The 14,473-nt window shown below is 41.2% G+C and overlaps 1 protein-coding gene and 1 long non-coding RNA gene across 3 annotated transcripts in view; one reads left to right on the plus strand and one right to left on the minus strand.

Annotated features, from left to right (window-relative positions):
• Positions 1-14,473, plus strand: part of LOC123953416 — a 44,013-nt gene that overhangs the window by 24,663 nt on the left and 4,877 nt on the right. The gene's annotated exons all lie outside the window — the stretch shown is intronic.
• The window catches only part of ADAMTSL1 (ADAMTS like 1), a 935,024-nt gene that overhangs the window by 21,582 nt on the left and 898,969 nt on the right, over positions 1-14,473 (minus strand). For both annotated transcript variants that reach the window (XM_046023640.1, XM_046023641.1), the window contains one exon: positions 11,092-11,299. In XM_046023640.1, coding sequence (XP_045879596.1) covers positions 11,092-11,299 — 208 coding nt within the window. The remainder of the gene's footprint in view (positions 1-11,091; positions 11,300-14,473) is intronic.

The raw sequence follows: 14,473 nt of genomic DNA on the forward strand, positions 1-14,473 counted from the left end.
CTTTGGTGTGCCTGCAGTTGTGGCAGACAGCTAAGTGCCAGCCCACCCATCAAAATGGCCACAGTGCCTGCTGCTGGGTCTCTGAACAGTTTTAACCCTGCCCTGTGCACTCACAACAGGCAAAGCAGGTCATTGTAGCTGGCTGGCCTCAAGGCCAATCCCACCCACCAGTGTATCTAAAGCAATCAGAGCCAAAACAAGAGGGTGCACACAGCCCTTAACCCCTGGAGTAACTGGTTCTGATTACCTGGGGGAAGAGTGTTATAGGGGACTACAGTATCTCTTACGACTAGGAGCTGTAGGTGACGTTCTTAATACACAGAAATAAACACAGAGCGTTAGATAAAATGAGACAGAGGAATATGTCTTAAATGAAAGAACAAGATAATACCATACACAAAAAGCTTAATGAAACAGATAATACGTCTGGTAATGAGTTTAAAGTAATGGTGGTAAAGAGACTAGATTTGAGAAAAGAGATGAGTTCAGTGCAGATTTCAACAAAAAGACATAAGATAAAAAACAAACAATCTCAAGCACTGAAATGAAAGATACATGAAAGAGAATCAACAGATTAGAAGATGCAGAAGAATGGTTCAGAGATCTGGAAAGGTACGGGAAGCAACCCAACTGAAGAGCAAAAATTTAAAAAGTGAGAAAACAGGTTAGGGATCCTTGAAGGAGGAGGGGACAGAAAACTTCCTAGACATCCAAGTCTAGGAAGCAGATCCCCAAATAAGATGAACCTAAGGAGGTTCACACCAAGACATGCAATAATTAAAATGGCAAAGATTAAAGATGAAGAATCTTTAAAAAAAAAACAAAAAGGAAAGAAAAAACCAAACTGTTTCATACAAGGGAACTCTCATAAGGCTATCAGCTGATTTTTTTAGCAGAAACTTTGCAGGCCTGAAGAGCGTAGCATGACATATTCAAAGTGCCGAATGGAAAAAACATCCACAACAAAGAATACTTGGAAAGGTTATTGTTGAAAATTGAAGGAGAGAAAGAGTTTTCTAGGCAAAATAAAAAGAGTTCATCATCACTAAACCAGCCTTACAAGTAACGTTAAAGGGAATTTTTTAAGTTGGAAGAAAGGGTCATACTAGAAAAACACTCTACTGGTAAAAATGAACATATAGTAAAGGTAGTAGATAATTACTTAGAAAGCCAGTGTGGAGGTTAAAACATGAAAGCAGTAAAATCAATTACAATTATCTACAAAAATTAATCAAGGGATTCACAAAATAAAAAGATGCAAAATGATATAATATACATAAAATTGGCAGGGGAATAAAACTTTAGTGGCTTTATGGGATATGTTCGAACTGAAGTGACCATTAAATTAATATAGACTGTTATATACCTAGGATGTTATACGTGAATTCAATGGTAACTACAAAGTAAAAACCTATAATGTATACACAAAAAATAAAGAGAAAGGAATCCAAGCATATAATGCTGAAGAATGCCATCAAACTGTAAGGAAAGAGAGCAGGAGAAGATGAACAGAAAGGAACTAGAAAAACAAAATGGCAATAAGAACATACCTATCAGTTATTAAATGTAAGGGGACTAAATGCTCCAATCAAAAGACATATGTAATTGAATGGATTAAAAAAAAGACACAGCTATATGCTGCCTATAAGACTCACTTCAGAAAAAAAATGGACTGAAAGTGAAGGAATGGAAAAAGATCTATTGGAAAAATAGACTTTAAAACAAAAAAGCACAGCAAGAGACAAAGAAAGGCATTATATAATGATAAAAGAATCAATCCAACAAGAAGATATGACAATTGTAAATACCTATTCACCCAATATAGGAACATCTAAATATATAAAGCAAATATTAACAGGCCATAAAGGGAGAAATTAACAGTAAATATTAATAGTAGGAGACTTTAATACTCCACTTACATCAATGGATAGATCATCCAGACTGAAAATTGACAAGGAAATCAAGGCCTTGAATTAGATGAGATGGACTTAACAGAAACACAGAACATTCCATTCAGAAACAGAATACACATTCTTTTCAAGTGCACATGGAACATTCTCTAGGGCAGATCACATGTTAGACCACAAAACAAGTCTCAATAAGTTTAATAAGATTAAAAATCATATCAAGCATCTTTTCCAACCACAATGGTATGAAGCTAGAAATAAATTACAATAAAAAATTGGAAAAACACAAAGACATGAAGGGCAAACCACATGCTTCTAAACATCCAATAGGTGGGTGAATAAATAGAAAAATCTAACAATACACAGAGGTGAATGAAATTGCAAACGCAATAGTCCAAAATCTTTGGGACATAGAAAATACAGTTCTAAGAGGAAAGTTTACAGCAATATAGGTCTACCATAAAAAATAAGAAAAATCTCAAACTAACCTTATACCTAAAGAAATAGGGCTTTGTTCTTTTTCTAAACTTAATAGAAATAAGGCTATAATAAAGATTAGAGTAGACATTAGAAAAAATTGAAAAATCAACAAAACCAAGACCTGCTTCTTTGAAAAGATAAATGAAATTGATAAACCTTTGCTCAGACTCATTGAGAAATAAAAGGACTCAAAATTAAAAAAAAAATGAGGAGTTCTTGGGTGGCTCAGTGGGTTAAAGCTTCTGCCTTTGGCTCAAGTCACGATCTCAGGGTCCTGGGATCAAGCCCCACATGGGGCTCTCCGCTCAGCAGGGAACCTGCCTCCTCCTCTCTCTCTGCCTGCCTCTCTGTCTACTCGTGATCTCTGTCTGTCAAATAAATAAAAATCTGAAAAAAAAAATGGAGACACAACTAACACCACAGGAATTATAAAGAGAATACTATGAAAAATTAGATGCCAACAAACCTAGAAGATATGGGTACTCTTCCCCAAATATAATCTTCTAAAACTAGAGCAGGAAAAAAGAGAAAAACTGAACAGACCAGTTCCTAGTAATGAAATTGAATCTGGTAATCAAAAATCCCCCCACCTCCAAATTTCCAGAACAAGAAGTCTTCACAGGTGAATTCTACCAACATTTAAAAGAGAGTTAATGCTTATCCTTCTAAAATTATTTTAAAAAATGGAAAAGGAAAGCTTTCACATTTATTCTATGAGGCCAGCATTACTCTGATACCAAAACCAGCCAAAAGACACTGCAAAAAAGGAAAACTACAGGCCAATATTCCTGGGGAACATAGATGCAATAATCCTCAAAATATTAGCAAACCAAATTTAAAACTATATTAAAAAAGGATCATTCATTACAATCAAGAGGGATTTATTCCAGAGATGCAAGGGTAGTTCAATATTTGCAAATCACCACCGTGATACATCACAAAACCTTATGATAATCTCAGTAGATGGCAGGAATAAGGTTTCACAAAATACAATATTTATGCATGATAAAAACTGTCAACAAAGTGGGTTTAGAAAGAAAATATGGAATGTCCTACAACATAATAAAGGCCATGTATGGAAAAACCCACAGTTAACATGATACTCAATGGTAAAAAAAACAGAAAGCTTTCCCCCTAAGATAAGGAGTAAGACAAAGATATCCACTCTCCCCACTTTTATTCAGCCTATTACTGGAAGTCCTAGCTGCCACAATCAGAGAAGAAAAAGAAATGAAAGGAATCAAAATTGGTAAAGAATAAAACTCTGTTTTCATAGATGACACATAATACTATACATAGAAAACCCTAAAGACTCCACCAAAAAACTGTTAGAATAAACAAATTCATAAAATTGCAGGGTACAAAATTAATACATAGATTGGTTGCATTTCTATGTACTGATAAAGTAGCAGAAAGAAAAACTTAGAAGACCATTTATAATTTCACACACACACACGCACACACATCTCTAGGAATAAATTTAACCAAGGTAGTGAAAGACCTGTACTCTGACATTGATGAAAAAACTGAAGATAACATAACAACTGGAAAGGTATACCATGCTCATAGGTTGAAGAATATTGTTAAAATATCCATAGTACTCAAAGTAATCTACATATTAAATATAATCCCCATCAAAACACCAATAGCATTTTTCACAGAACTAGAATATTCCTAAAATTTGTATGGAACCAAAAAGACCTCCAATATCCAAAACAATCTTGAGAGAGAACAACAAAGCTGGAAGTATCATAATCCCTGATTTCAAGATATGTTACAAAGTTATAACAATCAAAGCCGTATGGTACTGACACAAAAATAGGCACAAAGATCAATGGAACAGATAGAAAGGCTAGGAATAAACCAACACTTATATGGTCAATGTTCAACAAAGGATACAACAATAAAGGGAAAGGATGGTCTTTTTGATAAATGGTGCTGGACAGCTACATGCAAAAGAATGAAACTGGGCCGCTTTCTTATACCATACACAAAAAGTAACTCAAAATTGATTAAAGACCTAAATTTGAGACTTGGAACTATAAAACTCCTTAAAACACAGGCAGAAATCCCTTGGACATCAACCTTAGGAATGTATTTATGAGTATGTATCCTTAGTCAAGGGAAAGGAAAGAAAAAATAACTGAGATTACATCAAAATAAAAAGCTTTTGGGTGGGAGGTTGGGGGAACAGGTGGTGGGTAATGGGGAGGGCACGTTTTGCATGGAGCACTGGGTGTTGTGCAAAAAGAATGAATACTGTTATGCTGAAAAAATAAATAAAATGGAAAAAAAAAATAAAAAGCTTTTGCACAGCCAAGGAAATCATCAACAAAACAAAGAGGCAACCTAACGACTGGGAGAAGATATTTGCAAGTAATATATCCAAATAAGGGGTTAATATCCAGGATAACTTATACAACTCAATATGTACACACAAAATCCATGAAAAAATGGGCAGAGAACCTGAATAGACACATAAAAAGATTCAACATCACTAATTAGGGAAACGCAAGTCAAAACCAGAATGAGATATTACCTCATATTTGTCAGAATGGTTAGTATGAAAAAGACAACAAGTGTCAGCAAAGATGTGGAGAAAAGGGAGCCCTTGTGCACTGCTGGTGAGAGTGTAAATTGACACAACTACTGTAGAAAACAGCACAGGAGATACCAAAAAATTAAAAATAGAAATGCTATATGACCTAGTTATTCCACTACTGAGTATTTACTCAAAAATCTTGACAACACAAATTCAAAAAGATGTGTACACCTCTATATTTAGTGCAGAATTATTTATGGTAACCAAGATATGGAATTAACCCAAATGTTCACTGATAGGTGAATGGATAAAGAAGATGTGATATATATCCATGCAATGGAATAGTACTCAGCCATAAAAATGAAATAGTGCCATGTGCAACAACATGGACTGATCTTAGAGGATATTATGTTCAGTGAAGTAAGAGACAGAGAAAGACAGATACCATATACTTTGACTTAAATGTGGAATCTGAAAACCAAACCAAACCAGAGAAAAACCAGAGACTTAAATACAGAGAACAAACTCTTGGTTGCCAAAGGGGAGGCGAATGGGGTCATGGGAAAAATAGATGAAGGGGATCAAGAAGTATAAACTTTGAGTTATAAAATACACAAATCATGGAGATGAAAAGTACACCATAAAGGAACACAGTCAATAATAGTGTAATGTATGGTGACAGCTGGTGACTACACTTATTGTAGTGAACACTGAGTAATGTATAAGATTGTGGGTTCACTATGTTGTACACCTGAGACTAATATAACATTGTATGTCACTATACTTCCTCAAAAATTAAAAATAGAGCTACCCCATGACCTGGCACTTGCACTATATTTACCCCAAAGATACAGATGTAGTGAAAAGAAGGGCCATCTGTACCCCAATGTTCATAACAGCAATGTCCACAATAGCCAAACTGTGGAAAGAGCCAAGATGCCCTTCAACAGATGAATGGATAAAGAATATTCCATTTATACAACAAAATATTACTCAGTCATCAGAAAGGATGAATACCCAGCTTTTGCATCAACATGGATGGGACTGGAAGAGATCATGCTAAGTGAAATAAGTCAATCAGAGAAATTATCATATGGTTTCACTTACATGTGGAATATTAGGAATAGCATGGAGGGCACTAGGAGAAGGAAGGGAAAAATGAAGGGAGGAATCAGAGTGGGAGATGAACCGTGAGAGACTGTGAACTCTGAGAAACAAACTGAGGGTTTTAGAAGGTGGGGGATGGGGGAGCCTGGTGGTGGGTATTAAGGAGGGCACATATTGCATGGAACACTGGGTGTGGTATATAAACAATGAATCTTAGAACACTACATCAAAAACTAATGATGTATGGTATGGTGACTAACATAACAAAATACAAATAATAAAACAGCAAAAAGAAGTGGGTATAGAGGGAATGTACCTTAACAAAATAAGTCCCATGACAAGCCCATAGGAAACATACTCAAAGGTGTAAAGTCAATGCCTTTCCTCCAAGACCAGAAATAAGACTGGGATGCCCACTTTTGCCACTTTTATTCAATATAGTATTGGCAGTCCTAGTCAGAGCAATTACTCAAGAGAAAGAAATAAAAGACATCCAAATTAGAAAGTAAGAAGTAAAACTGTTGGGGCGCCTGGGTGGCTCAGTGGATTAAGCCGCTGCCTTCGGCTCAGGTCATGATCTCAGGGTCCTGGGATCGAGCCCCGCATCGGGCTCTCTGCTCCACAGGGAACCTGCTTCCTCCTCTCTCTCTGCCTGCCTCTCTGCCTGCTTGTGATCTCTCTCTCCGTCAAATAAATAAATAAAATCTTTAAAAAAAAAAAAAAAAAAGAAGTAAAACTGTTACTATATGTGCAGATGACATTTTATATAGAAAACCATAAAGGACCCCCAAAACCTGTTAGAACTAATAAACCAATCAGTGAAGTTGTAGGATATACAATCAATACAAAAAGTCTATTGTATTTCCAAACTAATAACAAACTGCAGAAAAATTTTTTAAATTCCATTTGTAATGTATCAAAAAGAAAAAAAAAAACATCTAGGAATAAATTTACCCAAGGAGGTAAAAGACCTATAAACTGAAAACTAGGACATCAGTGAAAGAAATTGAAGATGCAAGAAGACATTTTATGTTCATAGATCGGATGAATCAATATTGTTAAATGTTCATACTGCTCAAAATAATCTACACAATTAAATGCAATCCCTGTCAAAATTCCAATGACATTTCTCACAGAAATGGAAAAATCTTAAATCTTAAAATTTGCATATAATCACAAAAGACCCCCAATAACCAAAGCAATCTGGAGAGAGAACACAAAAGCTGGAAGCATCATGCTCCCTGCTTACAAACTATTAAAAACTTATAGTAATCCAGACAGTATGATTTGATATAAAACCAGACACAAAAGTCAATGGAACAGAACAGAGAGCTCAGAATTAGACCCAAGCATATATGGTTAATTAATTTATGACAAAGGAGCCATGAATATACAAGGGGGAAAGGACAGTTTCTTTAATAAATGGTGCTGGAAAAACTGGGAAAGCCAGATACAAAACAATGAAATTGAACTACTCTTACATCATATAGAAAATAGCACTCAAAATGGGTTAAACTTGAACATAATTTTTGAAATCACAGAAATCCAAGAACACATAGGCAGTGAGCTCTTGACATCATTCTTGGCAATTACATGTTGAATCTGACATGAAAAGCAAAGGCAACATGAGGAAAGTAAACAAGTGGGACTACATCGGCAAAGGAAGCCATCAGCAACATGAAAAGGCAACCTACTGAATGGGAGAAGATACTTGCAAATCATCTAAGGGGCTACTATCCAAAATACATTGGGCACTTTTTACAACTCAACAACAGAAAACCAAACAATGCAATTTTTAAAAGGCAGAGGATCTGAATAGATATGTTCCCCAAGAAGACATACAAATGGTCAACAGGTCATGAAAACATGCTCAAGATTACCGAGCATCCGTGAAATATAAATAAAAACCACAATGAGATATCACCTCATACCTGTTAGAATAGCCGGTACCAAAAAGACTAGAAGTAAGTGTTGGTGAGGATGTGGAGAAAAGGGAACCATTGGGCACTGTTGGTGAGAATGTAAATTGGTGCAGCCATTATAAGGAACAGTATGTAGGTTCCTCAAAAATTTAAAGTAGAACTACCATATCAACCAACAATTCTATTTCTGGGTATCTATAAAAAAAAAAAAAAAGAAAAAAGAAACCACTAACTTGAAAGGATACATGACCCCCATGTTCACTGCAGCATTATTTACAACAGTCAAGATATAGAACAACCTAAGTATCCATCAGTGGATGAATGGATAAAGGAAATATGGCGCGCATACACGCACACACACACACACACACACAGAATATTATTCAGCCATAAAAATGATATCTTGCTATTAGTGATGGCATGTATACACCTTGAGGACATGAAAGTCAAGAAAGATAGACAAAGACAAATACTGTGTGATGTCATATGCGGAATTTAAACAACCCCTTCCCCCAAACCATAATAAATGCAGAGAATAGACTGTTGGTTGCCAGAGGTGGGGGGTGGGGGTAAGTGAAATATATGGAGGGGTTCAAATGGTACAAACCTCCAGTTATAAAATAAACATGTCTTGGAGATGGAAGGTACGGCATGGTGACTATAGTTAATATTACTGTATTGTATATTTTAAAGTTGCTAAGAGTCGATCTTAAAATCTCATCACAAGAAAAAATTTTTTCCTAAGTAGGTATGGTAACAGATGTTAGACTTACTGTGATCATTTTGCAATGTATATAGATATCCAATCATAGGTTATATACCTGAAATTAACCTAATGGGTATATGTCAATTATACCACAATAAAAAAATTCATTATCCAAGGCTCTGCTCCAGACCTGCCATATCAGAATTTGCATTTCTAACAAGATCCACAAGTGAGTCACATTAAAGCTTGAGACATACTTGTCTAGAAGGATTTAGAAGAACGAGGATGAGAGTGTTGTTTGAAGGGAAGGAAAGGGGAAGGACCCTTTCTCTCTTTTAGAAGAAGGAATCACTGAGAATGATCAACATAGACAATGTATGTCTCCTTTAGTGACCTCAGTGATATGGTGCAGAAACATCTCCCGTGTGAAGCCAGGTCTGTTCCTAATTGTAATTTTACAAACTGCCAGTAAGCCTTGAGGGCCTAGAAGCTGAGCTGCCTTGGGCGGAATGAAAGCTAGCAGAAGTGGGCTTTTCCAGGTAAGAGAAAGATGATATCCCCCAGGCATCAGAGCAAAAGGGAGCTCATGCCTCTTTGATTATGAAGCACATACATTAGGTCACTGGAAATGGGGGGGGGGGGTGTTGGTAAAGGTGCCAAAAAGGAGCCTCATGGCCGAGTGTTGGCTGGCCAGCGTTGAGCATTATCCCGGACTCACCTGGGACACAAATGGCCTATGGATTGCAAGTGAATTCTGTGGCCAGATTTCCTCCAAATAACATTTGATCTTCATTAGAGATGGCCACAGTGTATTAACTTAATGGGAAGTTCCAAGTGCTTGTTTTCCAAAGAATGCACCTCAGGGTGGGGACGGAGAAACATGAACACTGTAATGTATAGATGGCCAGTTCCAACACGTTTTGAGTTGCTAGCTGCCCAAAACATTCAGTCACATTAGTTCGTACACTTACACAGAGAATTAAGAGTGCTGTGTAGTTTTGGGCCATCCCAGGAGGCCAGGCTTAATGGCTTATTTCAGCTACCAACCAGTGAGAAACTATGCCTGGCCAGTCAGAATAAGTTCAGCCTACGAATTAGTCCCAGACTCTGACGGACAACAGTTGTCACCACACAGCTGGAGGGGAGGGTACTATCTGATTAGCGGGGCAGGCCGCTCTTAGATGCTAAGTATGCCCCCAGTAGGTTCTGAACACAGACTTTGAAAGGAACGGAGTGTACACCATCATGTCACTTCTGCCAAGCACCACACTAGATTGCTTTTTTTTTTTAAGTCCCAACAACATTTTAAAACAGATGAGTATGAAAGATGAGTATGAAAACTCCTCTTTGTCTAAATAGAGATGCTATGTCCCTGCAGTGGGGAAAGCTTAGGCCTCTGGTTACAACGCAAATTCCTGATGGGTGCTCAGTCCTACCCAGCACAGAAATGATGTGAGAACAATGGTAAGGGGACTCCTGGCGCTCCCATCCCTCTGAGGCTGTTTCCGTCATGGCATAGTGTGTCTCCTGGCTCAGGTTTGTTCTTCCCCATAGAAAATCTTCAGTTTGTGGTAATTTTTTAAAGTCTTAACCAATCACGAAATTTCCTTTCCAAATGGACAGAGTCCTATGTTTCCTTCCTCTATCCAGAAGCGGCCCCATCCCTACTGGGGTCCAAGGAACCCCCATTTCTGCTGTGTGTTGAGCTAACCTAGGACTTTCTTGGCCGTCCTCTGGCTGAGAATTGAGAAAGGAGTTGGTAGTTTCAAAGTGATCCAGCTAGGCTTCAACCCTTCTTGGCTCGGAAGAGTGGTTCTCTACACCGGCTGCACACCGGAAAACCCCGTGTGGTTTCTAGAACTTGCCCATGCTCCTATCCCACCTCTGAGTGACTCAGTGTGACTGAGAATCTCAGGGGGATGCAGCCTGCACACTGGTCTTTTAAAGGAGTTTCTCCAGTGATTCTAACCATGTCACCCAGGTAGGAACCCCTGGCTCAGAACAACACTGCACCCCCGCCCCCCCAGACAGATCCCATCAGAGCTTTAAGTCATCAGCCAGTGATAATTTAGGATTTAGGGTGATTTAGAATCTAGGACAGCTAGTGAGAAGTGGTGGCCTTGAAGAAACTGAGTCTAAAGCAGGGGTTGCTGAGGATTTGCTGCTGATCTGAGAAAGGGATGAGCTCGGGCGTGGGGAGGGAAATCAATAGCGAAAGTGTAATGGGCTGTGGGAGGTATGCTTATGTTAGAGAAGAATGATCAGACACTCTAAGCTTTTGGATATAGACAATGGGCAGGTGAATTGATTGACAGATGGGATGTGAAGGGTTTGACATCACAGAGGATGGGGCAGTGGTGGCCTTTTACTTCCTCCCGTGGCTGGGTCTGCACCTTTAGATTTATCCTTCAAATAAAATACTCTTACCTGGCCCCAGCTGGAGAAAGCCCACTCCACGCAGAGCTGTTGGTTGCAGGCCTGGGTGTCTACTGGCCGTTTGGCGAGCTGTGTGCACAGATCATTGGACACAGGGGTGGAGATCCCAGAGGCTTTCAGCTTCTGGCAGGTCACCCGGCGGGTCTGGACACCTCCCCCACAGCTCCGGGTACAGGCCGACCAGGAGGTCACCATCCACCTGGGGGAGAGCAAAGGGTCAGGCTTGGGCAGAGGAATGATGCCATATTGTCTCAGAAACGGAGCCTGTACCTCTCCTTATTCTCACCACACAGCTACTAATCTCGGGGCATGGCCTTTTTCATGGTATACATGGAGTGGAAGGCTGAAAATGGTCCCCCCAAAGATCTGATGTAGACATCAGATCCCCAGAAGCTGGGACTGATACCATATTCAGACAAACGGACTTTGCAGACTTAATTAAGGACTTTGAGATGCGATGATCCTACATTCTCTGCCTTCACAAATGTCCTTAGAAGAGGAAGAGAGATTAGAGGAGGAGACAGTGTGACCACAGAGGCAGAGGCTGGAGTGACTCGGCCATAAGCCGAGGGATGCCTGGGGAAGTCGGCAAGGCTTGAGAAAGTTCCAGGGGTTGCAGCCCAGCTGATGCCTTGATTTTGGACCTCCGGCCTTCCAAACTGTGAGCAAACAAATGTTTGTTCTTTGTAGCCGCCACATTTGTGGTAATTTGCAGCCATGGAAAACAAATACCCTTTGGAAACTGACTGCAAAGCTGCCTCTTGAAAGAGTGGTCTGAACATCACTTGTCTCCCAGGCCCCCAAATCCACGAGCCTGCAGAGGGAACGCTCTGGGAAGACAGTGCTTTAGCTTAGTTATGCCGCACTGAGGTTCTGGGACTTCCTGAAACCAGGCAGGTGCGTGGAGGAAGGGGGACGGTCTCCTAGGGAAGTCAGATCCATACTATGTCTCTGGCTGTCCCCCGAGTCAGTGTTTCGTCTGCTAGTACTCACTCTCTTTTCTACCTTGCCTTAACTCACGTCTCACTGGATTTCGTTGAATCCTTGGGAAACAGGCTAAGTTCCTTCTGGTTTTGTGCAACAGTTTCCCACCTCCCCAAGTCACAGGGCATAGGCCCTACACCTGCTTGTGGGCTGCCTATGGGGAGACTGTTGTTTCTCAGGACGTTAGGTTCCAGCTACAATCTGGGCTCTCAGAAGTGAGATGGGCCAGGACTGCACAAACAGCTTTTCTCACAAGACCCAGCCAGAATTTGGGAAACACACTGAAATCCTCGGTCCAGATACAACCCCGTAGGGGCTCTCTGTGCATGTCACACCTAGGGCTAGTTTTCAAAGAGAAGGGGGAAAGGGGACAGTGTGGGGGAAACAGAAAAGCCTTGGTGCGTTCCACCCACCTTAGTCAGTCTAGGGGAAAAAGAGCATTCTTGGGTTTTAATGCCTGAGACAGAGTTTATCTAAATGAAATGGTGGAACAGCCACCAGGGCCCAAGCTGGACTTCCCGGCCCTATTCACAGACAACCAGGGCAACCTTGTTTGTTTTCAGAGAAGGCTGCTGAGGTGCCTAAGAAGCGTGGCGGGGAAAACAGTCAAAGGTGGACCTGTGGCCACTTCCTGGTCCCTTTGCGCCACACGAGGCCCCCAGGAGAGGCAAGTAGCAGAGAGAGGGAGCCAATTCCTTTTGAATCTGGAGCTGTGACTTATTTAGTTTGGTGGAGCCTCCCTGTTCTATCGGCCCTGGAGAGAGAGGACTGCGTGCAGGTCTCCAGTGCGCAGGAGCAGAGCCACTTTGGAAGCCGGCACGAGGTGTTGCAAGGCTCCTGGGGGCACTGAAACCCAAGCTGACACGGCCGTTGTTTCATTTGCAGGAGTAAATGAGGCTGATTGACTCTGACCATCACCACAGCAAATCAAAAGGCCCTCGGCAGGTCCAAGACTTCGTCTTCATTTCAAATAGCTTGGCGAGGGCAGTCCTCCAGCCCCTCATATCCCCGGTGAATGTCAGGCCTGCATTTCAATCAACTTTTATTTCCAAATATACATTTCAGCAATTTTTCAGGAGTTGGGTTTGGGGGCGGGGAGGTTTGAGAAAGGAGCGGTATGGCTATGTTACAGTTCAGGAAGGGTATAAAAGGACATTAATCATTCCCATGGAAACCTTCCCGTCAGCAAGTCAAACTGCTGATATTAATGAGTATGTTTCATATTTCATTGAGTCTCTCCTGTTTCAGCTGCTCCTTATGACTCAGCTGGCAAAACACAAAGCGGGTGTCTGAGTCGTGTAAGAAAGTCCCCCAGACAGGTAGGAAGGGGGTATCGTGAGGCCCAGCCAAGTCCCCCCAGGCTCAGGATGCCATGCTGGTGCCAACTCTAAGCCCATCCAGTACCCCTTCAGCAACAGCCAGCAAACTGGGGGTAGGAGGCTCTGTGGGACTCACAGCTTCTTAGAGCTGGAAGAGGCAGAGACAGAGGTTGTCACTCTGGGACCAGAGGCCAGAAGCTCTATCCAATATGGAGGCAACTACAGAAAATGAAGATGTGTTTTGCCTTAATGCAGGATGCAACCCTTCGAAGAAGAGGGTAACATTTCCTCACCTAGAGTACTGAGTAGCACTGTTTCTGAAGTTTGAAGAAAGAGGAGAGTCTGGGATCAAGGCCAGTAACCCCTATGCCCTCAGCACCTCAGCTGCAAACACAGTTGTCCTCTTATAGACTAGAGAGCAAATTTCTTTTTCTTCTTTTCTCTTCTCTTCTCTTTTCTCTTTCCTTCCTTCCTCTTCATTCCCCTTCCTTCCTTCTATCCATCCATCCTTCCTTCCTTCCTTCCTTCCTTCCTCTCTCTCTCTCTCTCTCAGTCTCTTTCTTTCTTTCAGATTTATTTATTTGACAGAGAAAGCACAAGTAGGGAGAGCAGCAGGCAGAGCAAAAAGCAGGCTTGAGGAGCCTGATGCAGGGTTTGATCCTAGGACCCCAGGATTACAACCTAAGCCGAAGGCAGAGGCCCAGTGACTGAGCCACGCAGGTGCCCCCAGAGAGCAAATTTCTTATAGCAGGATGTGAGCGAGCTCTGGCTAGGGCCTAGGATGCTCCTGCTCCCTGAACAGACCCTCTCAGGCACTTGGGGTGCCCCTGGCAGTCCTGAGCCCACTGAGTAGTGAGAGAACCAACTGCTAAGGGATATTTTCCACAGGGTGGGGGGACTGGCAAGTTGGGGCCTGTAGAGAAGCACAGGGCCTTGTGAGGCAGGCCCCTTGCTGACACTCTGTGTCTCTCCCTCCGCAGTGCCAGACAAAGGCTAGCCTCCGACTTGGCTAACAGTCAGGGCCCAGCCTTGGGGTTGGGGAGGCCCGAGCCGGCACATGGCACACTCAC

The sequence above is a fragment of the Meles meles genome, chromosome 11, assembly GCF_922984935.1.
Source record: "Meles meles chromosome 11, mMelMel3.1 paternal haplotype, whole genome shotgun sequence".
NCBI lineage: Eukaryota > Metazoa > Chordata > Mammalia > Carnivora > Mustelidae > Meles > Meles meles.